The sequence below is a fragment of the Chlamydomonas reinhardtii genome, chromosome 12 (assembly GCF_000002595.2).
Source record: "Chlamydomonas reinhardtii strain CC-503 cw92 mt+ chromosome 12, whole genome shotgun sequence".
NCBI classification, from domain to species: Eukaryota; Viridiplantae; Chlorophyta; class Chlorophyceae; order Chlamydomonadales; family Chlamydomonadaceae; genus Chlamydomonas; species Chlamydomonas reinhardtii.
Window position 1 is genome coordinate 890736 of NC_057015.1, and position 27254 is coordinate 917989.

Consider the following 27254-nt stretch of genomic DNA (forward strand, 5'->3'; position numbering starts at 1 on the left):
AATAGCGCTTGCCTTCGGGATAACCGCCATCCCCGCAGCCCTCGGTCTCCTGTTCGCACTGACAGTGACATCCATCCTACCCGTCCTCTGTCTCCCAGCTCTCCTCAACTATGTGGTCCAAGTGACAAGGCAGATAGCCTCTGCAACCTGGGCCCGGCGGAAGCTACTACTCTGGGGAACGGCCATGGCCATCATCCTGCGAAACCTGTACCTCACACTGCCGGACCCTTGCAGTGTGCAACCGGCACAGCCGGCACTCTGGGGGCCAGCATTGGTCACCGGCCTACTTACTGCTAGCCAGGCAACCACTCTCCTCACGCTTACATATGCAGTAAACCGGACACACACAATGCCCTACATCAAGCCAACACTGCGAGGTGCGCTGCCCACAGACCCGACAGCCCCGCCGGCGCCCGCCGACCCTCGCACGCATGCGGCAGTGAACATCCGACCACCAGCCGCACTGCACTGGCCGCCAAACTCCAACACCACATACCATGAAACACAGCGGCAACACTTCTGCAGTGTCCACGCCCTCAACAACTCTTTGGGGCTCGCATGGCTCGACCCCCTGGATGTCCTCTCTTACGCTAAACGAGTGCACGCTCACCTCACAGCCACGCAAGACCCGAATGCCCTGTTCTGGAAAGAATGCTACTGCCCCAACAGTGGCGCCTTCAGCGAATTTCTCCTGAACCACTACCTGTACCACAATGCCACCATCAGCAACATATTCGCCTACCCCAACAGGAAGTTGATTATGCGCCGAACCCACTTTCCGCGACTCAACGGCGACATCAGCAAAGAAAAGGTCCTAGAGAGCCTTCCGGTAGCCGCCCGAACTCGCGGCTTTACCGTCCACCAGTACACTGTGCGACACACAATTGCTGTGCGTTACGAAGCAGGACAATGGAGAGTAATAGATTCGGTGAACAGCCCTATCCACAACACGGTCTTACACGACAACACTTGGAACACACTTGATGGGGAGGTCTGGTGCCTTGACGCGGTGCGTGCATCTGACACGGCAACACTTCAGGACGCACTTGGGCAACTCCGTGAGATCGTCCCGCCACCACGCCCGCCACCCCACATGGAGGCCACCAGACCCGTGCAGACAGGGCCCGCCGCCACAGGAAGGCCGGCACCAGAGCCAGCTCAACATGCCCAAGACAACTCACCGCTGCGGGCAGCACACAGGGCGCCACAGCATGCAGCACCCCACACTACCGCACCCGCGCAGCCACACAATGCAAATGCCGGCATAGCACCCCGACTCAACACGACAGGCACCCGACAAACTATCCTTAACTGGCTAGTACGGCCCACTGCACGCAACCACGCTCACATGGAACCCAACCAGGCACACACAAACACGAGACCCCCCAGCAGCAACACCACCCTACACATCGTGACCCACAATGTACGGGGACTGCTCTCAGAAATTCTGTCCACCGGCCAACCCGGCAACCTCAGCTTCACCCTCTGCAACCTAGCCCAATGGAAAGCCGACATAGTTGTCCTAACCGAGACAAAACTGACAGGGAAGACTGACTCAATCAAGCGAGCCTTCCGAAATGAAGGATACCGCCTCTACTGTAGCACTACTCCCCGCGCGGCCACAGCGCGCGGTAGCGCTGGCGTAGCGGTGGCCATCTCCGCCCGGTACAGTGACCTCGGCTGTGTCACACACCACACGCCCCCACCAACACTCCATGGCTATGTGTCACACGTTCAAATTAAGACCCCCGGGAGCACGCCTCTCACTGTACTGGGCATCTACGCACCAGAAGACATGCAAACCCGCAAGGCAATCTACACATACTGTCAGCAGGTGGTGGGCCGGGCGGACGCGTGCGAACACCACCTAGTCACCGCGGGAGACTTTAATGCCGTCGCCCGAGCACATGAGCGTGACAGCCCCATCGACACGGCGGACCGGGCCCACCAGCGGTTCCTTGCCGATAGTGGCCTGCGCCCTATCCGCGGAGACACCACTACCACTGCCGAATGGTCATATGAACAAACACGCCCGGGCATGGCCCCATACCACAGTCGCATCGATGACATCCTCCTATGCCCTGCCACGCGCGCTGCATGCACAGAAGCGCGTGAATACACCAGTACAGTTGCAGGCAACTTTGACCACAAACCAGTCCACGCAGAGTTACTAGCCGCGGACCTACAGCTATGGCCGGCACCACAGGCCGGCGCCCGGAACCCAGTCCCCCAGCAGCAGACCCAACAACGATGGGCCGAGGTCGCACTGCCTGTCACACAAAAGCAACTGGCCGCCGCAGCTATCCGCCTTGAGGAAGCCCTTGTGGAAGCAACAGCCGACCTGCATTCCGCAACAAGGCAGGCAACGCAATCAATTGAACATGCACTCACAAGGCACAGCATGGACCCCACAGGCTACCCCGCCAGCGTCATGCACCGAGACCTGGCGCAGGACACGAGCATCCAGAAGGCCGATATCAACCAACTTGCAGAACAACTTGCCTCCGCACTGGACACCGGGCTAACATGCCTCCTTGAAGAGTGCACCCGGAAAGCCCCCTTCACTGGCAAACACCACGCATCACGCTCCACCGCACGGGTGCTAAAGCCCCTATGGGACAAGGAAGTGGCCCTGAAGACACAACTGACAAACCTCACGCAAGGGCCCCAGGCCCTACCTGAGGTAGACGCCGCCAATGCGGCGGCAAAGCTGCGGAACGAAATAAAGGCCTGCCAGGCCGAGCACCGCCAGCTAGTGGCGGACCGCGCCAAAGCCCAGCGAGAGGCCGCTGCCACAGCGCTGCAACATACCCTGGCCACGCGCCCTGCACAGGGGCACAAGAGAATCTTTCAGAAGGAAGACATGGAACGGGGTCTCCCAGCGGTCCGGAACCCAGAAGCTGGGGAGGTGACGACTGACTCCACCAGCATCCTCGCCATACTCGAAACCCACTTCCGAAAGCTGTCCGCCCCACCACGCGGCACCCGCACTGGGGACTTCCGACTACCCAGCAACGCCACACGCGGCTACCCATTTGAGAAAGCCGACGCAACAGATCAATTCACACTGGACCGCAACCGGCACCCTGACACACATTCCATGCTCCCCAGCATGGCAGACACGGCAAATTTTGAGCAGTGCATTTCTCACCTCTCCAGAAACAAGGCGACAGGCCCTGACGGCATCCCAAACGAACTGCTCCGTATCCTGCCATCGGGCATGAAGCGCAACCTCCACTGTATCCTGCAAATCATGTACGTCAAGTCACAAATACCTGAAACCTGGGCCGCATCAGAGACCGTGCTACTCCCCAAACCTGGAGACGCCCTGGACATAAAAAACAAACGGCCCATTGCGCTCGCAAATACCTGCTACAAGCTGTACACGTCCATGCTTACCTTGGGCATTGGCGAACTGGCTGGCCCCCTCCAGCTATTCAGTGAAGCGCAGGAAGGCTTCCGTGCCTACTGCAACACCGAAAGGCAGGTCCTAAATTTAGTACATGCCCTTGAGGATGCCGCACTGTTTGGAAAAGATGTCTATGCGGTATACGTGGACTATAGCTCCGCGTTTAACACAATCGACCAGGACCGATTACTACAAATTATGTTTGACCTTGGGCTGCCAACGGACCTGATCCGCGCAGTCCGCAACCTATATGCACATGCGACCACCCGCATCCGCACCGAACACGGAAGCACATCCGCCATTCCTATAGAGCGAGGCACCGTGCAAGGGGATACACTCTCACCTGTGCTCTTTATTCTGTTCATGGAACCTCTTGTCCGCTGGCTCCATGCGGGCGGACGGGGCTACCACTACGGCTGCCTGACCCCCAGCGAAAACCTGCAGTACCATTGCAGTGCCGCCGCGTACGCAGACGACCTGGCGGCGCTCACCAACTCGCTCGACGACCTGCAGGTTCAATGTGACAAAATCGCATCTTACGCCGAGTGGGCGAGCCTGCGTGTCAATCACACCAAGTGTGCCACCACCGCCATCTGGCACGACAAATCTCGCTCGGACCCCAACCTTGACGGGCCCACAGGAAAAGCTACCCTTGCCGCCATGCGCCGCAACATGACCAACACAATTAAGATTGGCACGACCCCTGTCCCGTACTTCCCCCCGACCCAGCCGTACAAGTACCTGGGAGTGCAGCTCACGTTCTCGCTGGACTGGTCGGCACATGTCGCAAGAGTCACCGAGATTGTGAAGGACAAGGGCACAGCCATTGCCACATCCCTGGCGACACCGGCACAACGCCTGCGCATGATACAACAGTGCGTGCACACCACAGTTGCATATGGATTCGCAGCAATGCCCTTCACAAAACAGGACATAACAACGCTCGACACTACCCTGGCTGGTTTTGCAAAGCGCTGCTACGGACTCCCCCGCAGCTTCCCCACCCGGACCTCCCTCCTGCCCGCCGACGAATACGGCTTGGGCCTGGGCTCCCTCCTGCCGCAATACGCGCGCGTGGCCCAGCGAGCCCTGGTCCTTGCCCTAAATGACTCGGGCCGTCTTGGGATAGTAACCCGAGCCCTTCTGCCGCGCCAGGCAAGCATAGCTGGCCCCACACAGGCCCACCTTCTCCCAGCCCATAGGTCACACCACCTTACGACGCTGAAACAGATGACCCTGGCAAAAGAGTACGGTGTCACACTGTACCAAAATGGGTCTGCCTTTACTGCGCCTACCTGGTCCATTGCCGCTGCCCTTGAGGCAGAAGCTGAGGCCCGGGGCGTCGAACCTCTCCCCATTGAATACGTCCTCCCTCTTGCGGACCTGAGGCTCGAACTGAGCCACCTGGTGGACCGCAACACAGGCAAACACCTGATTACTAGCTCGGACCTCGAGAAGCACATGGGAGCGAGCCGGGTCCGGCACAAGCACAAGGTAGCCCTGAACAGGCTTAGCCTTGCTCTCAGTATGGCTGCACGTGCAGGGGAAAACGCTCCAGCCCATGGCAGCCCTGCCCCCCTGACCACCGCACAGCGTGCACTGCCCGACGTGGCCGCAATCGTGGCCTTAGCCATGAGGGCGGACCCCCTCCCTCTCGGAATGGCCAACCCCCTCGACCGGTACCTGCAGCCCCTCCCGGAGGCGCCCCCCGCCCAAGCAAACACCACGCAAGCCCCCGCCGACCTAGCCCCCCCCTCTCCAGCAGGGGCGGCCCAGGCCCATCCCGGCGCACAAGGTGCTGCTGCACCGGAAGTCCCCGCTGATGGGGCAACGCAACCCTCCCTACGGCCACCGGCCAGAGCCCGCAAGCCGGCTACAACACGCCGGCCACAGAACCAAACACGCGCACGGCGCGTTACAAAACATGCAGCGCAACGCGCACGCATTGCAGAAACTACACGCACTACCCCTGAGGACTTGCTCACCGGGGACCGCGCCGCCATCAACCATGCCCTGCGGCTCACCAACGGCGATGAGAGCCTGCCGGTGGGCACGCGGGGATATGAAACGGCATGCTCGGTATTCCAGGCGCTCGCCAAAGACATGACAGGACACATGCGGATCTGCCACCCACACCCACAAGACCCACCCTCCCTTGCACATGCTGTCGAACCACGCCAACAGCGCCGTGGGCTACCACCCGCCCTCACAACCCGCCTCACGGCGAATGCCGCCAACCCCGAACCCAACGCCATAAGCGAGTATCTGAACAACACAGGATTGCCTATGGAAGTCAACCAGGCTGCCGCTCACAACGACCCCATGGACGCCGATAGCCCGACGCCGCCCCTGACCGCCCCGGCAGTGCAAGCTGCGGGAGGCCATGGGGCCCGTCCCAGCTGGCGACTGGCCCGCGCAAGGATCACACACGATCTAGTCCCAAGGCCCGCCGACAACCGCACTAACGGTGACACTCAACTCACCTACGCCCTGGACAATGACGGACAGGAACTGGCACAGGTCCTGCACAGCGAAAACAAACAAACTGTCACGGACAAAGAACTGACACGGAAGCGCAAAGCCAGAGAGGACACCTCTGGGACACGTGAAAAATACTGGAAGGTGCAGTGGAAGCCGTCCATTTGCCCGGCCGGCATTGTCTCTGCTTTTGTTCGCATGGGCTACGCAACTATCCAGAATGCCAGGTGTTATAAGCACCCTCTTGCGACGCGCCCATGCCCACAACCTGCGCAGACCGAGGCTGAGCCTCCGGCTGAAACCCAAGCCCACGCAATCTCACCTGAAGAGCCTGCCCAAGCTGCAGAGCCGGCAGCACCGCAGCCCACTGGGGCCCCCCTATTCTCGTCCTGGACGACCAAACTCCTACGACATGTCACGTGGGCGCCGAGCACGGACCGTGAACGGGACCTAAAACACAGTCCACAATGGGAGGAGTTACTGGAGGAGTGCAAAACCCGGCTAGCAAACGGTACCAACCAAGGCCCGCGGCCCCGAACAGTGCGCCCCGCACCTGATCGGAACCTTACCGCCAGACAGCGCCAAGGCCGCCACGACGCCGAGCCCCTGGATACCGCATCCCGCGCGCGTGACATCCGCACGACCACCACCATCACCACAAGCCCGTGCAACCCCTACAAGGACATTGTGGCCCCCGGAGCATACACAATTACCACCACTGGTGGCACCCGCCGTGACCCAGCTGAGGCGCACGTCCATGAACCCAGTGGCCGCTGGCTGGGCACCATCACCTACCCCCGCCTCCTTACCCTGTGGGAGCGCTTCAGGCACACCGGCAACCAGCGGCCCAACGCCTTTGAGGAAGCGGTCGCTGCCCTCATCATGCGCTACCGCTATGACCCGGCGCAGCAGGACCGCAAGGCCATGCCAATGCACCAGGTGTCGCTGCCGGCAGGCACAGTAGCAGCCATCGTCCAATGCCTGCGGGTCACACAAGCAGTACACATTCGGGAAATGTTTGCGTCCCCACTAAACTCCTCCATTGCAGCCCACGAATACTGGACACGAGACCCTGCTGATGGGGCCTTTGGCGCACTGCACGATGCCTACCAGACCGCATGGACCGGCTTGCAATATGCCCACCCCCCCTCTACCCCCCACGACGCACGGAAGGCGCTCATGTGGGCCCTCGCATGCGCCGAGGCTATGCGTGACTCACAGGAACCAACCCTTACTGTATTGGCGCTCCCCAAAGCGGCCACTTTCCCCCACACGCAGTGGCTTCAACACCCACTTTGCCACGAGCTGGCCAACTGGTCCGCGGGCACCGCGGGCCTTGACACAGGACTTGGCACCAACACCCAGGCTGAACGCCAGAAGGGGCTCCGACTGGTCATTGTTGGGAACCCCGCCGGACTCCAGTGCTTTGCCCCCCGCCTGAAACGGCTCGTGGACGCACTGAAACGGGGGGCGAACGCACCCACGCACATCAGCGACCCGCGCACGTGGACACACACGGCCACGGCCCCAACCTGCCCGGCCCTCCCAAACTCACTTCTAAAGCAAGCCAAATACCAGCACGCTAACCCAAAGACGATACACGCCATGGCTGACGAAGCACGACGCTTTCCTAACGCGCGATTCCAGACCCACCATGCTCTGGCCCACGACGTGAATGGCACTGTCTGGACAGATGGTTCGGTAAGCAAAATCAAAACTGACAATGGCAAAGAAGTCCAGGTTGCCGGCGCCTGCGCCTGGTTCAGCGATTCTCGCGTTGTCTACGTGAATCCAAATGGCGCTGGGTGCACAAACACTATTACGAGAGCTGAACTGGCAGCAATTCGTGCTGCCCTCGCAGAATTTGGTGGCGAAGGTAAAGAATTTGCAACTAAGAAGCTCACTATTGCATCAGATTCTGTTGCAAGCTTGTACCTAATCAAACGAGCAATTAACGAGCCTCGGCGACTGCATCTGAGTAAACATCGGGACCTCCTGGATTCAGTCGTGGCATTGCTCCATGCACGCCACGCCCGGGGCGCACCCACCGCCCTGATTAAAGTGATCTCGCACACCGGGCTACACGGCAACGAGGAAGCCGATAAAGGGGCGGCTGCCGTCGCCACCCAGGAAAAACCCGCCGATTTATCCGAACCGGCCGACAACGACCCGCACGCCCGGCACTGGTGGCCGACCTTCACGGTCACCAGGGACGACGATAGCACAGCCACGCACTACGTGTCGGACCTAAACCGGGGCCTCACCAGGGCAATGGCCCCCAGCTGCCGTGGTGGATACGCCAACAAAACCCTGTACACGGAGAAATGGGCCGAGGCAGCACCCAGCCTTGACCCACGCGCCAGTAACGCGTACATGACGAACTCGGACGCCAGCCACGGCCTACGCCGGTTCATACAGAATGCTCGTCAGGGAGGCCTCATCTGCCCGGCCCGGCTGGCTTTGTTTAAACTACGAGACAGCGACAAATGTGGTCTCTGTGCCCACACCCAGCGCAGCCGCGGATCTGACCCAGAGCGTGGCACCGCAGGTCACCTTGCCGGCCACTGCGCGCACCCCCAACTCGTTGGCGCTAGGATAGCCAAACACAACACTGCAGTGCGGACGATTGCCGAATGCCTACACCATGGTCACAACGGTGGTGGCTACATGATAATGGATGCCACCTCCCGAGCTGAACTGCCTGAGTACTGTGCGGGCATGCGGCCGCCGTCATGGCTCTGCCCGCAAGTGCCCGCTGCAGACCTCAACAGGATGCGGCCTGACATTCTGTTTATCCCGAACCTTCCCCGGTCCGAAGCAGAACGCTTCATGACATCCCCACCAGCCAACAAAGGGGCCTACCCAGTGTACATCCTTGAAGTTGGATACACCTCTGACCTGCACCACAGCGAGAAGCTCATTCAAAAACAAGCACAGCATGCCACCCTTGCCACTGCCATGCGAGCTGCAGGGTGGACTGTGCACTACGATACCAAGCACGTTATTACACTGGGACACGGTGGCACTGTCCCCCGTACCCTTGAAACTCTCCTCAAAGACCTAGGAGCCAAACCGCAGGCAGCCAAGGCCTGCTGCACACGTCTCCACATGCATGGCGTCACCACACTCCGGGGCACCGCAAACCTGTACTACCGGCTAGAGCGAGAGATGGGCATTGCCAACACCCGATGCCGCCCGGGAGGCCGCACCCAGGGGACCGCCAATGGCGGCCCCCGCGCAGGGGAGCCGGGGTAGGGAAATCAAGTTTTCCAATGGTGGGGTGAGCTTGTCTCACTCCTCCTTAAGACACGCGGGCACCTGTGCCCTGCGTAGATATTATTATTATTATTAGGGCGGTAGTTCTTAAGCAGCAGGGGGTCTCCGGGTTTGGGGAGCAGGACAGTCTCGCTGGCAGTCCACGAGGCAGGTGTGTGGGCCCTGACCCACATTAGGATAAGTAGGTTGTGGAGTGCCGTGCGCAGGGGTGTCGGTAAGGCGCGTAGTAGCTCGTTTGGAATGCCGTCGGGTCCCGGGGATTTGTTTCTGCTTAGGTGGTCTATGCATGTGTCAAAATTGGCGCTGTCGGAGATGCTTGGTAGCAGTGCGTGGCTAGTCGGGCTGCATGTACTGTGCAGTTTGAAAGTGTCGGGTGCGGTTCTGTTGCTGGGGTCAAAAGGGTACCTGGTGTTCGGATGTCTGTCTTCGGGTTTATAGTTGCCGGTGCGCGGCCCAGTGATGGTGGCCCCTTGGTCCTGGAAATACGTATGGATGGCCTCCAAGATGGAAGCTTTGTCCGTACAGTGTGCTTTGGTGTGGGGGTGTAGGACGGCGGGGATACCCCGGGCCTGTTCTTGATTGGAGAAGATATCTTTGTGTGCTTGTTTAGCTCTCGTGGCTAGTTTGTGTTGGAAGCGGGCTCTGGATTTTTGTACCTCTGATTGTGTTAACTTTTTGAGGGTTTGGCGTAGTGTGCTTCCAACATGCTTGATTTTGTTGATGAGGTCGGATACGGTTTGGTTGGGCGGTGGCGGTCGGGGGCCTCGGGTGGGGGTTGGGGTTGTGGGTTCACCCTCTGTCGGAGGACAGGGGTTGGGTTGTGGCGGCGTTGGCGCTCCCGTGGCGGCATTTCCGGGTGTGTGTAGGGTGTCGTTGTCTGCGATGGCCGCTCGGAGTTGCCGTAGTTCCTCGTGTGCCCGACGTATCTTCTTGCTAATCCGCCGGGGGGCGAAGGCGCCGGTCCGCGGCGGTTTCTTGGGGCACATATCCACGAGGATGTTCAAGCCGTCTTTGAGTATGTCGTGGAGTTGTCCTGCCAGTGCGTCGAGGTTCGGGGCTTGGACGGTGGGGTCTCTTCTTAGTTGGGTGTCAAGCTCGGTGGCGTTGGTGGCTCCGGTAGTGTAGCGATCGAGGTGGTCTCGGATAGCGGTGGAGGCCGGTTGGAGAGCAGCAGCGAGGTTGGCTATGGGTGAGGCAAGTGTGTGTTCAATTTTTGTTCTTACAGCCTCCAGGGTGGAGGTGGAGATAGGGAGCACCACTTGTGGCCAGGGCCCCGTTGGGGGTTGTGTGGTATTGCCCGTGCGGTTGCCCGTGGGTGCAGTCCATAGGCGCATGGGAAAGGTGGGAAGGTGGATGTGGACTGAGGAGTGGTCGAATAGCCCGCCGCTGGGTTGGACTTTGAGTGTTGGCGTATTTCCGCCTGGCTCCGTTGCGGCCGCTGCTAGGGCGTTCGACGTGTGCTGGCAGATGAGGATATCATCGATGCGGCTGATGGCCTTAGGGTGACCGTCACGTGTTTGGTAGTACGTCATACTGGTGGTGCCGTTCGGCTCAGTGATGCGTTGCAGCCGGTGGGATGAGACAAACCGTGCATGGTGTCTGTCAGCGTCATCGAGGGGCCCTGTCCGGTCTGCTGCGGTCAGTACGGCATTGAAGTCGCCACCGATTAGGACGTGCTTGCCTGCGGCGGCCGCTAATTTTAATGTGGAGGTGCAGTAGGTGTATATGCGGCGGCGTGTGGGCATGTCTTCGGGGCAGTATACGCCTAGTATATGCAGGGGGATGCTGTGTGGTGTGCGGATAGTGCAGTGGGCTAGGTGGCCCAGGAGGTTGGGTGGGGTTGGGGGTATGTGGAGGTGTCCGCCTGAGTGGTACCGTGCAGAGACCGCCATCAGTACGCCGGCTGATCGCCGTTTGTAGTGCTCGGTCCCTGGTTTGGTCGAGGTGATGGTGCGGTAGGCCAGGTTTTCGTGTCGGAGGCAGTCTTTGAGCCAGCGCGTGCGCGGGCCTAGCTTTGTTTCGGTCAGGATCACAATATCTGCGTCCCATTCCCGCAGGTGGCACATGGTGGACAGGAGGTTGGTGCTCAGCCCGCGCACATTGTGTGTGACAACATGGAGCCAGCTGGCGGCGGGTTCAGCTGCCTGTTCCGTTACGGGCTGGGTTGCGGTGGGGTTGGTTGGCGGTGGGTCCGGGAGAGCGGTTGCAGTGTGGGTTGTGGGGCTGCCTGGTAATTCCTGGCGCGGGCGTTGTGTGGGGCGGGCCGCACTGGTGGGGGTGTCGGGTCGGTGTCGTGGGGCGGGTGATAGGCGGTTTAACACGTGGAGTGCTGCGGTACCAACTGCGGTGGCATTGTTTGTGAGGACTTGGGCCCATGTTGGGCGGGGTTGTGGCGTGGGGACTGGGTCGTTGGCGGGCGGTGGGACCTGGGGTTGTTGGTTTTCTGTTGTGGTATCCTGTTGGGTACGGTGTCTGGTGGGGCTGTGGGGGCTGATTTGGTCGTTGCGGCGCAGGCGCCTTGTGGGGCGGGCTGCACTTGGGGGAGTGGGGGGGCGGCCGTGCTCATGTGTGGGTGCGTGCGTGTGTGGGGGCGGCTCCTGGGGGTCTTCTGGCGGTGGAGGTTGGGTGCCTTGGGGCTCGGCGTGTGTTTGGGATCGTGCCACTAGGTTGGCGAGGGTGGTTTGGGTCTGGGGGCGGGTCTGCGCTCTGTTGCTGGTCGTGGAGTTTTCCGGGTTGGGGTTCAGTGGTGCACGGTTCAAGGTGCGGGTCATTGTGGTGTGGAGGGTTAGTTGGACAGTCCCTTTCCTGGGTCTGGGTTGGGTGGTGGGCGTCGGGGGTGGTGGGGGTTCCGGGAGGCCCGGGATGGTGGGGTATGTTAGGGGGTCAGGGGGCATGTCCGGGTGTAGGGGGTGGAGGCAGAAGAGATCCCCCTTGGTGGCAGCCCAGAGTTCCTGCGTCATAGGCTTGCGCCCAATGTGTGCCAGTGAGTCGACGAGGTACCAGGTGTCATTCTCTTTGCGGATGGCATATGCATGGCGCCCGTCGTGCACCATAAGACCAAGGCCCTTGGAACAGTCGGGGAGAAGGCTTACAATATGTTCTTGCGTGTGTCCCGGGGCTAGTGCTTTGGCAACTGTGCGCAGTAGTAGTCGTGCCCCTGTGTGGTCCACGGCTGGGGGGCGGTGTCGCAGGTAGTGGTTGATAGCAGCTTCATGGAAGAGTCCATGGTGTCGGAAGTGGTGACCCCATAGGGTGTGTAGGGCAGGCGTGTCAGCCAATGCAGTATGCGTGGCCTGGCAGAAGGCAAGCACATCTGTAGCCAGTAACCACGGTTTGCCCAGCATATTGTTTATGGCGTGTACAGTGCAGAAGTTGAGTTGTTGTTGCTCCCGGAAGAAGGTGTGTTGTATTTGTCTGGGCCATTGGATTCGCTCAGGTTTGCGCCCGGACTCAGTAGCAGCAGCCACTCGGTCGGGCGCCGGTGTGTGTCCAATTGGGTTGCCTCCTCTGAGGCGTATGGGAGGGGGTGTCGGGCTGCCGAGTGTGTGTGACCATGGGGTTGTAACATCAATCAGGTAGCGATAGGTGGCAAGGTTGGTTGTGAGAGCTAGGCATGCGGGCTGGGGGTGCACATGAGTTTGCGATAGGAGGTAGGTGAGCCCCACGACTCCGGTGTTAAGGGTTGGTGAACCCGGGATGCGGGTGAGGAGTTGCATGGCGAGTGGGGCAGCTGCGGGTGTTAGTTCGGGTGCTTCAGCCGTGGCTTGAATGTTCATAAGCAGGAGGAGAATGGTAAGCAGTGTACGCATGGTGTAGGCCGGTTTAACAGCTACGGCGCGGCACGTGGCGTATACAGGTAGGCCCAGCAGGATAAGCGGGGCGCCGTGGGTTTTCCTGAGGGTGGCGTAGATGGCGGCGGTTGTGGTGAGGAGCGTGAGGGTGGTGCTAATGTGCTGGTGTGTGCTGATGAGGAGGAGGAGTGGTTGGGATAGCGTTAGGGTGGCGAGAAGGGTGAAGGTTAGGGTAGTTAGGTTGCCAGCTGACGGGTGGGAGAGCATGGTACGGGCAGACCAGGCCAGCCGTGCTACACTGGCTGCGACCAGGGTTAGGGCGGGTGGCCACAGGGTTATGCTTGCTGCAGTGCGCCAGCTGTGGGCGATCAGAGTGCCGGTGCATGTGGTCATGTAGGCGGCAGTGTGAGTGAGGAGGGTACGCAAGGAGGCTATGGTGTGGCGAAGGAGGGCACAGGATCCGTGGAAGGTGCCTACAGCTGTCCAGCATAGCGCACTGGTAATGTGTGCTGATATGTAGGACACGGTGGCAATGAGGGGGTCAGTGTCGTTGTGCATATGGAGCTGTACTATGGGGTACGGTCCCATAGTTTGACACCACAGCTGGAGGGCGGGGCTGGCGGTGCGGGTATGGCACAGGAGTGCAGCGGGGGCGCGCGGGCCCCGGGCCGAGCTGCCGGGGCCGGGGTCGTGGGGCGTGTCATCCGGTGGTCTTTCAGCTTTGCTGTAGTGCTGTGAGGCTGGCGATTTGAGAGTTTTGGGACTGAAAGGGTTTGCAGCCATAGGCGAAGTGGTCGCTGGTCTTCGCGACATGTCTGAGTTTTGTCCGTCGGACGCTGATGGCTGGAGACTGGTAAGTACATAGTGCTGTAGTGTCGGCGATTTGAGAGTTCTGGAAGTGCAGGAGTTTGCAGCCCTAGGCGAGGTGGTCGCTGGTCTGCGACGGTCCCGTGACAAGTCTAAGTTCTGCACGTCAGGCGCTGGGGGTTGGAGGCTGACAGGTAAAGTAGTATTGGTCTCGTTGCAAAGCCGCTGTTTGCGAGTTCCAGGGAGGGGTTGCTGCGAATGTTGCGTCGGCGTAGGCGCTGCGCTTCTCACGTTCATCTGCTGAGATCCATAGCTTCCGCTGTAGAGCTTAGAGCCTGCAAAGCATATTGCGGGATTCGTCGCGACGAGGGTCGCGGGGAGGCAAAATGGCGCGTATTTTTGGGGTGGCATCCGGTGCATAGCCGTGGTCGCCACTTCCTCTGGACCCCCTGATGTCAGAGACGGCGTCCAAGATCGGGCCAAGAGGCCTGCGAGAGCTTGTAGCACTTCAGGGGTATGGAAGGGTCGGACCTCCTCCGGCCAGTGGCTCGGCCGGGCGAGTACTCCCAAGATTAGCATCACATAGGTGATAAGAACCAGCATTTTGGCCATTTTGGGGAAGATCCCCGCGTTCGGCACGTCCCGCTCAAATGTTGAGCTCGTCGGCGCTCTCGTAGTGTGGAGAGGCAACAGGAAGTATTTAGAACGATAAGTGATGTTATTGATTATCTGGTGCGACCATGCATAAGTGGCCGGTCGGTCAGTCGGTCGGGGGGGTCCCAAATGGTTTTGCACAGGTTCGTGCCAAGTTTTGTTCCTACCTACCGCCTCTGTCTTGCAGCGCGCGGCGCAATGGGTGCAGCTAAACGAGGCGTGCGTAGGTATACCCCAGACTTAGCACACATGCATAGTATGGGGTAGTTTGGGGAGTGGCATGTCGGCATTTCGGGAGATGCCTGGGGAACTGGTCAGGGACAGGCCAGTGCCGGCCGGCTTTTGCATGGATGAACGTGTCAGCACATTTCGTACGTATATCAGGTAACATTGGAGTAAGCCGTTGCATAGCAGGCCAGTCTATCAGGATACTTGTCGGCAGACGGGTGGACATGACACGTCCAAATGTCGGTCAATCAAAGTGTGCTCCCACGGCGGATCATTTACGTAGCGATTGGCACCAGCCTGACAAAAAACTGGTTCTGAGGGTTTTTTGGGGGGTCATACGGCAGGTGGGTTCGGTCGGTCGGTCAGTCGGGGGTCCAGGAGGTTTTGTGGCATGGGGTCAGAAATGTTTGTTCCTAACCCCCCCCCCCCTGCCCCTATGTTTGATTGCATGCGCTATCTACACCAATGTTTTATAGGACATACCAAGCTGCTCCATACACCAAGCTGCTCCCCGGGGCCCCACCAACAAATTGCTTACCGGTTAGCAACTCGGACACTGGAGCATCATCATCCGCCATAGCAATGTAGAAGAAAAAGCTGTCGAATGTAGACCCGGCATCCCAGTCGCAATCAGCTGGCGTCATCGTCACGGTGTTGGGGCCGGCGGTGTAGGTGAACGCGGCCGGCGCGGGTCCAGCAATGGTCTCCGTGGGTTTGAGCTCTACCTGGCAGAAGTTGGAGTATTCAACGTCGCCAGTTTTGTAGAAGCCCACTCGCACGTTTGGTGAGGTTGTGCGGTACGTGAGCGTCAGCCTCCAAAACGGGGGGGGCTCAGACACTCTGGACAACGGCCGGAACGCACTGCTGAAGCCTTCATCCTTGTATTGCAGGCTTCTTTTGCAGCCGGCTGCGTTCATGCTTACTGCTGCTGCTGCGAGATACCAACCGGCGGCGCAGTCCACAACCTGTCCCCAGGTCATTTTAAAGTGACCCGTGCCGAAGGGGTAGTCAGACAGGGCCAGGCCCTGCGCTTCAAGCGAAGTCTCTGTCAGTAATCCAATCTCCAGCGTGTCAAAGCTGACGGTGCGGGTGCTGCCGAAAACCATATGCTCCGGTGACGGGGGTGACGGCGGCAGCGGCGGGGGTGAAGGCGGCCGGGGCGGGGGCATGGGGGGTGACGGGGGCGGGGGCGGGGGTGAAGGAGCGCTCCCCGTTTTCATGGTGAACGAATCTGCATAACACATGTAGAAATATTCACGTTACCTCCGGTCAGAGCAGCTAGTGCCCAATGTACCTGCTGCCTGATTGACATTTAGGTAGCCCCACGCACTCACACGTACATACAACATATGCATGCCATCTATCTGGGCATGTCGCCTGCTGCTGCGTGTGTGCTGCGGGGTGCAAGCCCATGTATGGGTGGGCCTACGCATGCAAGCAATCACCTGGGCCTCCCGGACGGGCAGCCACCCCAGCACTGTACGGTAAGCTACACATACGCGCATGTCTACCACCGCAGTATGTTTATTACCACGTGTGCCGCGCATACCGCTGCGCTGGGAGATCTCCGGTGCCCGCGTCGCTTACCAAGCAGTAATTCGACGCGGTCGCGGCCAACGGCCATAAATGTGTAAATGAAGATTGCAAACCTGTCGAATGTAGACCCAGCATCCCAGCCACAGTCCGCCGGAGTCACCGTAAACGTGATGGGCGCGGCGGTGTAGGTGAACGTGGTCGGGTTGGGCAAGGGGGTCGGATCTGACCTCTCCAGCGTCTGTTCGCAGAAGTTGTTGACATCGCCGGTGTCGTACAGCACAAGGCCCGTGTACGCAAATGTGGTCCGGTATGTAATTGAGAGCTTCCAGAACGTGCTGGGCGGTGACAATGGCAGGAAGAAGTCCGATAGTTCATTCGTAAGGCGCAGGGTCTTGTTGCAGCCGGTGGCAGTCATAGCCCAACTGTCATCAGTCGTCCAGCCTGCAGCGCAGTCCACAACCTGTCCCCATCCGGGCAAGGCGTTGCTTTCGTTTTGGTGGGCCAGGCGAATGTCTTGTGCCTCCAGCGACGTGAGCGTTAGGCTTCCAAGCGGCAGCGCATCAAAGCTGACGGTGCGGGTGCTGCCGAAAGCCTGAGGCGCCGGGCTGGGCGGCGCGGGGCTGGGGGGCTCGGGGCTCGGTGGTGCCAGCGAGGGCGGCTCTGGGCTGGGCGGCATCGGGCTGGGGGGCTGGGGACTCGGCGGTGCAGGGCTTTGTGGCTCCGGTGACGGGGGCGCCGGCGAGGGAGGAGAGGGCGAGGGCAAGGGAGCCATGCCCGTTTCCATGGTGAACGAGTCTGCATAGTAACGAATACACGGACAGCGGTTTCGTCAGATCTGTGCACTTGAATACGCTTCACATCAAGAGGGCATCTATCCCAGAGCAGCCGATAGACGCGCTGGACGCGCGCACAACGTGCAAACGGCATGGGGCTGGTGTCGGAGGCATGCCCTTGTATCCCCAAGGGATTGAGGGTGGCCGGGGAGGTCAGAGCCCGACAAACAGGATACCGCAATTGTGCATCTCCATACATCCCACAGTCAATGCCACCACCGGGCCACTCCACCTCCCCAGCCGGACCGCCCGTTCCGCATCCGCCCCCTCCCCACCCACGCACCCACCGACCCACCGACCCACGCACCCACCAACCCACCCCCACCCCCACACCACACACACACACACACACACACACACACACACACACACACACACACACACACGAACGTGTACACTCACCGAGCAGCAGCTCAGAAACGTCGATGCCGGCTGAGCTACCCTCCACGCCCACGTAAAATGAAAAGCTGAAGAACGTGGACCCAGCGCCCCAGCCGCACTCGGACGCCGTCACGGTCACACTGTTGGACGCGGAGTACACGAAGGCTGGCGGCCTGGGGCTGGCGATGGGCTCGGTGCGGTTCAGCCGCACCTTGCAGGCGCTGGCGTTGCCCTGGCCGCTGGTGGGGTAATAATAATAATAATAATACCTACGCACGGACCAAGGTCCCGCGTGCCTTAAGGAAGAGTCCCATCGAGGCTAACCCTACCGTATCTCTGTGGGACCTTGGCAAGAGGCACCCCACGCATCCACCTTCACTCAGTCCATAGGAACCGAAGTTCTGGACCTATTGGCCTACCAACTCTCCGAATTCGGCCATCGTGAAGTTTCCACGTTGCAACAATGGGATCCGAACCCAGAGAGTCGCTACAACGCTTCTATCAGTACCGCGGACTCCATACCGGAATACTGACTCGGTTCCCCGGGCAGGATCCGAACCTGCATCTATACTTGTCAGCCTCAACCTGGCCGAATCGGAGATTCGAACCTGGGTCTGCCATGTGACAGCGGCATGCTCTACCAATTGAGCTACCGGGGACGCTGGTGGGGTACAGGTACAGGGTCACGTATGGCAGCGTGGTGCGGTACGTGAGGCTGAGGCTCCAGAACATGCTGGGGGGCGAGGCAGGACGGAACGACTCGCTGAAGTCGTCGTACGGGAAGCGCAGGGCCTGCGTGCAGCCGGCGGCGGTCATGGTGGTGCCGCCGCCATAGCTCCAGCCCGCCGCGCAGTCCACCACCTCGCCCCAGGCCGGGCTGACGGGATTGCTGCCGGCAGACAGCTCAATGCCCTGGGCTGACAGCGAGGAGCTGGTGAGCGCGCCCACAGGCAGCGAGGTGAAGCTGGCAATCCGCTGATCTGCAGGCGCACGTACACAATAGGGCACAGGGTTGGGGCATTGTCAGGGTTACGTCATGCGTATAGATATATGGGTGTACAGATTCAAGGCCTGTAAATGTGCGTGTACGTGGTGCACGCCGGGCGGGGCCGGGGCAGGTAGGGGGGCGACTGAGGCGGGCAGGTGGGGCGTGCGCGGGCGAGAGGCAATGTGAGCCGCCGTGTTGCTTTTGCACTGCTGCGGTATCTCAGACTCAAGTAATTCAGTATCAACATGTAAGTCGCCCTGACGTGCCTCCCCCTACATCATCGCGCGCGTTGTGGGAAGGCGTGCCGGAAGATACGTCCGAGCCAGTGCTCACGAACAAAGCTCATTGGGGAACCCCTCCACGAAGATGTGCGTGTAACAGCAGCAGTCCAAGTAGCTTAGTGCAACTAACATAAACCCGGTTAGGTGCAGGTCATATACCCGTGGAATTCCACGTCAACCGTGAACAAGCTTTCCCAGAGTGAGTCGAGCAACGGCACTCATATGAGGAACAAGCTTTCCCAAAGTAAGTCAAGGGCACAGCCCGTCCTGGCTCAGTGCATGGATGTGGATGTGCATGGTGATGCAGGGTTGCCTAGTACGCGACCCTCTCTCCATAATACGCGTATTTATACAGCGTAATAGGATTTCAAGCACAGAACGTTAGAATACGTTGCGAATTACGCTGGGCCGCAAAAGCCGGGGGAAAAGCCAGTGCAAACACGACACGCGTGCCCGCACCATGCCCGAATCGGTGGTGTGAATTTCGATTTGCGCGGCCATAGCCTTCTGGCGGAATTTCCTTTAACTTATTATACTTATTTTGTTATAAGAAAACACAGCTGCAGTGCGGAGAGCAGCCATGGTTTGCGCACTTCGACGGACATCCATTGGGACATCCTTTCCAGCATCCCTCACGCCCCTCGCCCGCCATGGCGGTGCCACGGCCCACCCCGCCGCTGGTTTCCCCAGCACAATATGTTTTCCCAATGTACTAGCCGACGAGGGCAGCGTAAAGTACGTAGTACAGTACGTAGTACGTAATACGCGTACTACTATCTACGCCAGGGGGGGTAGAAAGCTCAGATTTTTACCCCATGCTCAAAATTACAGAGCTTTAGGAGAGCATTATGCACGTACTTTTAGTTTTTAAAGCGGGTGTCTGGTGAGGAAGTTCTGGGCCGCCAAAGTTGGGGGGTCGGTCCTCGTCCCTGGGGGTCCGTCGGGTTTCGGGAGCCCGTCCTGCCGGATTTCGGGAAGCGCCCCACAAGCGAAACTAGGGGCCAAACGCTGCAGTACGAGGCTCATATGTGCACGTTATGACGTAACAAGCACAAACAAAGCGTGGGAGGGCTAAGTTGCGCGTCCGGGCGTGGACATGTCGGGACATGTCTCCTCATTCAACACATGCGCACTGACACAGCTGGGCTCTGAAGCGCTGGTGCGCATGAGTTCACGTCTAACAAGGCTGCCGATGCACATTGTCCATTCGTCACGCGGCAGAGAGTTGAGCGCGGGGTGGTCTGGGTCGAGGGGATTTCCATGGATAGAAGTCTCAGAACAGGACCGCTGATGACACGGAGTGACAGTGCTCGTCAAGAGGAGTCGATTGACACCACTTCGGTATTAAATGGAGGGTTTTTAACCCCTGAACAACAAGGTTTTGTCCGTCAGGGGGTCGGTCGTCCCCTCAAGGGGGGTCCCGGGGGATTTCAGGGCATGGGGTCTGGCACTTTGTTTCCTAACCCCCCCCCTGTCTACGCAACCTTATGGTGATGTGCAACTCGCTTCCTTTTAGACGACCACTGGCCGACAAGCATGCGTGCGCACTGCCGTGGGCCCCCTTGGGCCTCGTCTCCCCCCATTCACTAAGGAACAAATAAAATGGGTCCCTTGCGTCATTTCAGCATGGGAGAAATGCGTGATGTCGGTCCGCAACCTATCTTACTTTCCACCAGCGACTGACGTCCTCACGCGCGTGGCAAACTTGGGCGAAAGTATTATGTACATGCAAGTGGGTCCCTTGCGACAGGGGCCGCCCCCAAATAAACGCTGCCTATGGAGCATCCAACTTCCACGCGCGACCTGCTGCACGGCGCGGCGCCCGGCGTCTGAGCCGTCTCCGTGTGCCGCCGGACCCCGCTGCCTCACACTTGGGTCCCTTGCACCCTCGCCTTGTAAACAGTTTAAGTCCGCCAGCTCCTATTATTATTATTATGGGCGATATGTCTGTATAGCGAACAACACCAGGTTGTGGCGGGCCAACACATATACCCGTCCCGCACCCGTACACCCTTTGAACTTTTGTCTCCGTCCAGAAGTAGTATTGCCTAGTAAACCCGTAGTCGTGTGTACACTGCGCGCTGGGGCCGCCGTGCTTCTTACGGAGGAGTCAGTTTGGATAGCTAACCACACCGTGGGCATAGGAATGAGAGGTATTGGCCCGGATCCCATGGGCGTGGCTTCACGACTCCATCCGCCATAAGCTAGCGTTAGAAGCGTTGGGGGCAGCAGTAGGGACGGTGGGGGCGCTGTGGGTGGTATGGGTGTTAGGTAGGAGTGCAGGGGGCGGTAAGAGCGCTGGGGGCGGTAGGCAGGACCGCTGGGGGCGGTAGGGCCCTTACTTAGGGGTGCTGGGCGCGGTGCAGAGGCAGTAAGGGCGGTAGGGGTTTAAGGAGTGCTGGGGGCGGTAGATAGGGTCGCTGGGGGCGTGCTAGCTGTGGGGCACAAGGAGCGTTGGGGTCGTCCTAGTAGCTTTTGGCTTCAATAGATTTCGCACCTCATGCAGTGCTCTTACCTTGTAGATGCCCTCAGGCACCCGGCATCTACACATGCGTAGATGACCCTGACCGCGGCATCTACACTTAAGCCCCCAAGCCCCCCAAAACGTCTACGCTTCCCCCATTTTGCGCCAAAAACGGCCAAAAACGTCTACACCTGCGTAGATGCGCGGCACCCAAACCCAAAAATTTTTCTCCGCCTTCGGCGGATTTTGGGCAGATTTCTACAGTGTAGATGGAAGATACGAGCACTGACCTCATGTAAGTACCCTTATGACGGAGACTGCGGGAATGAATACCCTATTTGTTCAACCCTCAAGTGAGAACCTTGGGCGACCCGGCGAATTAGGGGAGGGGGCCCGGGGTCGGTCGCCAGAAGTGTGTCGCCAATCAACTAACCTGGTTTACGCGCTCCCGCTTCGCCAACCTGATGAGCTGCCAACCTAGGTGTCACTGGCTCGTGAACTGCGTCAGCAGGTCCCTCTTGTAACCAATGCAATCTAGGTGTTGAACCCCCACCCCACCCCACACACACGCACACACGCTCTGGCAACCTTACATGTCTGACTCCGACTCGGCAATCTGTAAGCTGGACTGCCTGCCGCTCTGGCAACCTTGCGTTAGGTGAACACCCCATCCGGCACTCGCAACCTACCCGGAGCCGGCGAGGGCGGCGGTAGCGGCGGGGGGCTAGGCGGGTTGGGCTGAGGAGGAGGTTCCATTTCCAGGGTTAGCGAATCTGCAGAGTAAAGAATACATGGAGATTGGTTTCGTCAGACCTGCCCAGTCAAACACGCTTCACACCCAGAGGGCATCCCACAGAGACGCGCGGGACGCGCGCGCAACGTGCAAACGGCTGCTGCCGGAGGCATGCCCATCCATAGTAGCCCACACCCACCCGTATGCACGAACATGCAGCAGATGGCCTAGCAAACACTTGGACACACGAGGACACATACACACATACGGCGCACGAGTTGATTGGTTGGCCACTATCCAGCTATTGCCACGCCAAGTTGGTGCCTCCTCCTTCCCTGCTGCTTACCGATCAGCAGCTCGTACACGTCAATACCACCAGGGATGTACTTCACATCGAAGTTAAAATTGAGGAAGGTTGACCCAGCCGCCCAGCCGCACGCTTCCGGTGTCACTGTCACAGTCTTTGACACGGCGTAGGTGAATGCGGCTGGTCTGGGCCTGACGATGGACTCTGTGCCGTTCAGCCGCAATGTACAATACTGAAAGTTAAAAAGCTCCAGTTGCACCCACGGCAGTGTGGTGCGGTACGTCAGGGAGAGGCTGTAGAACCCGCCATGTGGAGCCCACAGGGGCTCAAACCTGCCGGTAAAACCCTGATACGGAAAGCGCAGGGTCTGGTTGCAGCCGGCGGCGGTCATGGTAGTTCCCTCGTAGCTCCAGCCACCGGCGCAATCCACCACCTCGCCCCACGCAGGCGATGAAGTATACATGTCAGCGTCTAGACCAATGCCGAGACCCAGAAGCGAGGTGCTGGCAAGATTACCGAGCGGCAGCGCTTCAACGCTGACGACGCGTGTGCTGGCGAACAGTGGGATTGGCGGCGCGGGGCTGGGTGGCTCGGGGCTGGGCGGCCATGGGATGGTCCTGGGCGGCGGCGGTGCTGGCGACGGGGGCGGCGAAGGAGCGATGCCTGTTTCTATGGTGAACGAATCTGCAGCAGGAAATCCAAAACACGCACAGAAGTAAGCTTCCCGTCAGACCCACGACATGTATACTCTACCTTGACAACTTGGTGGCGATCCCCTCCCCTAATCTCACAACGACGTGGCGTGGCCTTGACATGCAGACTAGCTATATATCACAAAGCAAGTGATGGACAACTGAACATGTGACTCATCACCCCCCATGTTTGGTTGCATACGCCATCTACACCGTAGTTTGATTTAACATACACCCCTGCATGCGCTCCCCCACCCACAACTTGCTTACCGATTAGCAATTCGAACACTGGAGCAACACCCGCCGTCATAGACATGTAGAGGAAAAAGCTGTCAAATGTGGACCCGGCAGCCCAGCCGCAATCAGCTGGCGTCAGCGTCACGGTGTTGGGGCTGGCGGTGTAGGTGAATTCGGCCACCGCGGGTTCAGCAATGGTCTCCGTGGGTTTGAGCCTTACCGCGCAGGAGTATGAATATTCAACGTCGCCGGTTCCATAGAAGCCCACTCCCACGTTTGGTGAGGTTGTGCGGTACGTGAGCGTCAGCCTCCAAAACGGGGGGGGCCCGGACACTCTGGACAACGGCCGGAAGGCATTGGATGAGCCTTCATCCTTGTATAGCAGGCTTCTATTGCAGCCGGCTGCGTTCATGGGTACATTGTTATACCAACCGGCGGCGCAGTCCACAACCTCACCCCTTAGGTGGTCGGTGCCATCAGGGTAGTTGGACAGGGCCAGGCCCTTCGCTTCAAGCGAAGTCCCTGTCAGGGATCCAAGCTCAAACGTGTCGAAGCTGACGGTGCGGGTGCTGCCGAAAACCATAGGCTCCGGTGACGGGGGTGACGGCGGCAGCGGCGGGGGTGACGGCGGCAGCGGCGGGGGCATGGGGGGGGATGGGGGTGGGGGCGGGGGCGAAGGAGCGCTCCCCGTGTCCATGGTGAATGAATCTGCATACACAAGTAGAAACATGCAAGTAAGATATATACAGCACATAGTTTAGTTTTGTCAGAGCAGCGCCCCTGCCATGTATCTGCCTGACATTGGGATCGGTGGCAGTTCCACGCACTCATACGTACATATATACACACACACACACACACACACACACACACACACACACACACACACACACACACACACACACACACACACACACACACACACACACACACACACACACACACACACACACACACACACACTATCTAGGCATGCCGCCTGCTGCTGCGTGCTGTGGGGTGCAAGCTCATGGCTGGGTATACGCATGCAATCGCCTGGATGGGCCTCCCGGACGGACAGCCACCCAAACACGCACTGCACGTACGGTATGCTACACATACACGCATGTCTAATAATACGCCTAGTACCACGCCGTGACTACCGCTGGGACATCTGTACGTGCGTCTCACTTACCGAGCAGTAAGTCGACGCGGTCGTCGCCGAATGCTAAATATGTACTAATCGAGATGGCAAACCTGTCGAATGTAGACCCAGCAGCCCAGCCACAGTCCGCCGGAGTCACCGTAAACGTGATGGGCGCGGCGGTGTAGGTGAACTTGGTCGGGTTGGGCAAGGGGGTCGGATCTGACCTCTGCAGCACCCGGTCGCACACGTGGCTGACATCGCCGGTGCCGTACAGCAAAAGTACCGTGTACCTAAATGTGGTGCGGTACGTAATCGAGAGCTTCCAGAACGTGCTGGGCGGTGACAATGGCAGGAAGAAGTCCGATAGTGCGTTCGTAAGGCGCAGGGTCTTGTTGCAGCCGGTGGCAGTCATAGCCCAACTGTCATCAGTCGTCCAGCCTGCAGCGCAGTCCACCACCTGTCCCCATCCGGGCAAGGCGTTGCTTTCGTTTTGGTGGGCCAGGCGAATGTCTTGTGCCTCCAGCGACGTGAGCGTTAGGCTTCCAAGCGGCAGCGCATCAAAGCTGACGGTGAGGCTGCTGCTGCCGAAGGCTCGAGGCGCCGGGCTGGGCGGCGCGGGGCTGGGGGGCTCGGGGCTCGGTGGTGCCGGCGAGGGTGGCTCTGGGCTGGGCGGCATCGGGCTGGGGGGCTCGGGGCTGGGCGGTGCAGGGCTTTGTGGCTCCGGTGACGGGGGCGCCGGCGAGGGAGGAGAGGGCGAGGGCGAGGGAGCCATGCCCGTTACCATAGTGAATGAATCTGCATAGGCAAGAATACACGGACCGCGGTTTCGTCAGATCTGTGCACTTGAATACGCTTCACATCAAAAGAACATCTATCCCAGAGGAGCCGATAGACGCGCTGGACGCGCGCACAACGTGCAAACGGCTGGTGTCGGAGGCATGCCCTTGTATCCCCAAGCGATTGAGGGTGGCCGGGGAGGTCAGAGCCCGACAAACAGGATACCGCAATTGTGCATCTCCATACATCCCACAGCGAATGCCACCACCGGGCCTCTCCACCTCCCCAGCCGGACCGCCCGTTCCGCATCCGCCCCCTCCCCACCCACGCACCCACCGGCCCACCGACCCACGCACCCACCAACCCACCCCCACCCCCACACCACACACCCTCACACACACACACACACCACACCACACCACACACACACACACACACACACACACACACACACACACACACACACACATACGAACGTGTGCACTCACCGAGCAGCAGCTCGAAAACATCGATGCCGGCTGAGCTACCCTCCACGCCCACGTAAAATGAAAAGCTGAAGAACGTGGACCCAGCGCTCCAGCCGCACTCGGACGCCGTCACGGTCACACTGTTGGACGCGGAGTACACGAAGGCCGGCGGCCTGGGGCTGGCGATGGGCTCGGTGCGGTTCAGCCGCACCTTGCAGGCGTTGGCGTTGCCCTGGCCGCTGGTGGGGTACAGGTACAGGGTCACGTATGGCAGCGTGGTGCGGTACGTGAGGCTGAGGCTCCAGAACATGCTGGGGGGCGAGGCAGGACGGAACGACTCGCTGAAGTCGTCGTACGGGAAGCGCAGGGCCTGCGTGCAGCCGGCGGCGGTCATGATGGTGCCGCCGCCATAGCTCCAGCCCGCCGCGCAGTCCACCACCTCGCCCCAGGCCGGGCTGACGGGATTGCTGCCGGCAGACAGCTCAATGCCCTGGGCCGACAGCGAGGAGCTGGTGAGCGCTCCCACAGGCAGCGAGCTAAAGGCAACGGCGCGGGTGTTGCCAAAAGCTAGGGGCGCGGGGCTGGGCGGCTCGGGGCTGGGCGGTGGAGCCGGTGACGGGGGCGGCGAAGGAGCGATGCCTGTTTCTATGGTGAACGAATCTGCAGCAGGAAATCCAAAACACGCACAGAAGTAAGCTTCCCGTCAGACCCAAGACATGTATACTCTACCTTGCAACTTGGTGGCGATCCCCTCCCCTAATCTCACAACGACTTGGCGTGGCCTTGACATGCAGACTAGCTACCGTATACATCTAGGCAGACAAAGCAAGTGATGGACAACTGAACATGTGACTCATCACCCCCCATGTTTGGTTGCATACGCTATCTAAACCGTATTTTGATTAAACATACACCCCTGCATGCTCCCCCACCCACAAACTGCTTACCGATTAGCAACTCGGACACTGGAGCATCATCCCCCTCCACATACGTAATGAGGAAAAAGCTGTCAAATGTGGACCCGGCAGCCCAGCCGCAATCAGCTGGCGTCAGCGTCACGGTGTTGGGGCTGGCGGTGTAGGTGAAGGCGGCCGGCACGGGTACAGAAATAATGGCCTCCGTGGGTTCGAGCACTACCGGGCAGGGGTATGAATATTCAACGTCGCCGGTTTCGTAGAAGCCCACTCCCACGTATGGTGAGGTTGTGCGGTACGTGAGCGTCAGCCTCCAAAATGGGGGGGGCTCGGACACTCTGGACAACGGCCGGAACGCACTGGATACGCGTTGATTCTTGTATCGCAGGCTTCTGTTGCAGCTGGTTGCGGTCATCAAGGACAGGGATATGGTATACCAACCGGCTGCGCAGTCCACAACCTCTCCCCAGGTATTTGGGTTCTGGTGCCCGATGCCATCAGGGTAGTTGGACAGGGCCAGGCCCTGCGCTTCAAGTGAAGTCCCTGTCAGGGATCCAATCTCCAGCGTGTCAAAGCTGACGGTGCGGGTGCTGCCGAAAACCATAGGCTCCGGTGACGCCCTACCGTTCCAGCCCCTATTAAACCATCGGTTAATCGCTGGTTACCCAGCGGTTAATCCGGGAGGAATGGCCGGTTTGGCACTCAGGTTACCATCGGTTTATTTGGGCTTGAGGCCGCTAACCGACGGTTAATAGACCGCCTCACTGGTTACCAGCGGTTAACAGACCGCGTGGTAACCAGTGTCGGACCAACTGGTTACCTTGCAGTGATCGCTTGGTTACCGTGCTGCGGCCCAGGCCCGCCCAGCTGCCACC

The 27254-nt window shown here is 59.6% G+C and overlaps 2 protein-coding genes across 2 annotated transcripts in view; one reads left to right on the plus strand and one right to left on the minus strand.

The window, feature by feature from the left end:
• Window positions 1-7910: 7910 nt before the first annotated feature.
• CHLRE_12g495958v5 (uncharacterized protein) lies at window positions 7911-11142 on the plus strand. Its single transcript, XM_043068006.1, has one exon. The coding sequence runs from the start codon at window positions 8307-8309 to the stop codon at window positions 8484-8486; it is 180 nt and encodes a 59-aa protein (XP_042918005.1). The 5' UTR covers window positions 7911-8306; the 3' UTR covers window positions 8487-11142.
• Window positions 11143-15044: 3902 nt separating this feature from the next.
• CHLRE_12g495959v5 (uncharacterized protein) overlaps window positions 15045-27254 on the minus strand; it is a 21306-nt gene continuing 9096 nt past the window's right edge. Inside the window, exons 2-11 of the mRNA XM_043068007.1 lie at window positions 26413-26823; window positions 25487-26125; window positions 24270-25016; window positions 23129-23803; window positions 22206-22850; window positions 21816-21899; window positions 18067-18373; window positions 17415-17632; window positions 16231-16974; window positions 15045-15874 (exon numbers count right to left, since the gene is read on the minus strand). Coding sequence (XP_042918006.1) covers window positions 15114-15874; window positions 16231-16974; window positions 17415-17632; window positions 18067-18373; window positions 21816-21899; window positions 22206-22850; window positions 23129-23803; window positions 24270-25016; window positions 25487-26125; window positions 26413-26794 — 5202 coding nt within the window. The 5' untranslated portion in view covers window positions 26795-26823 and the 3' untranslated portion in view covers window positions 15045-15113. The remainder of the gene's footprint in view (window positions 15875-16230; window positions 16975-17414; window positions 17633-18066; window positions 18374-21815; window positions 21900-22205; window positions 22851-23128; window positions 23804-24269; window positions 25017-25486; window positions 26126-26412; window positions 26824-27254) is intronic.

Excerpts from the sequence above, each read along its gene's own strand:
- CHLRE_12g495958v5 (XM_043068006.1), top strand. The coding sequence starts at position 8,307 with ATGCTCGTCAGGGAGGCCTCATCTGCCCGGCCCGGCTGGCTTTGTTTA.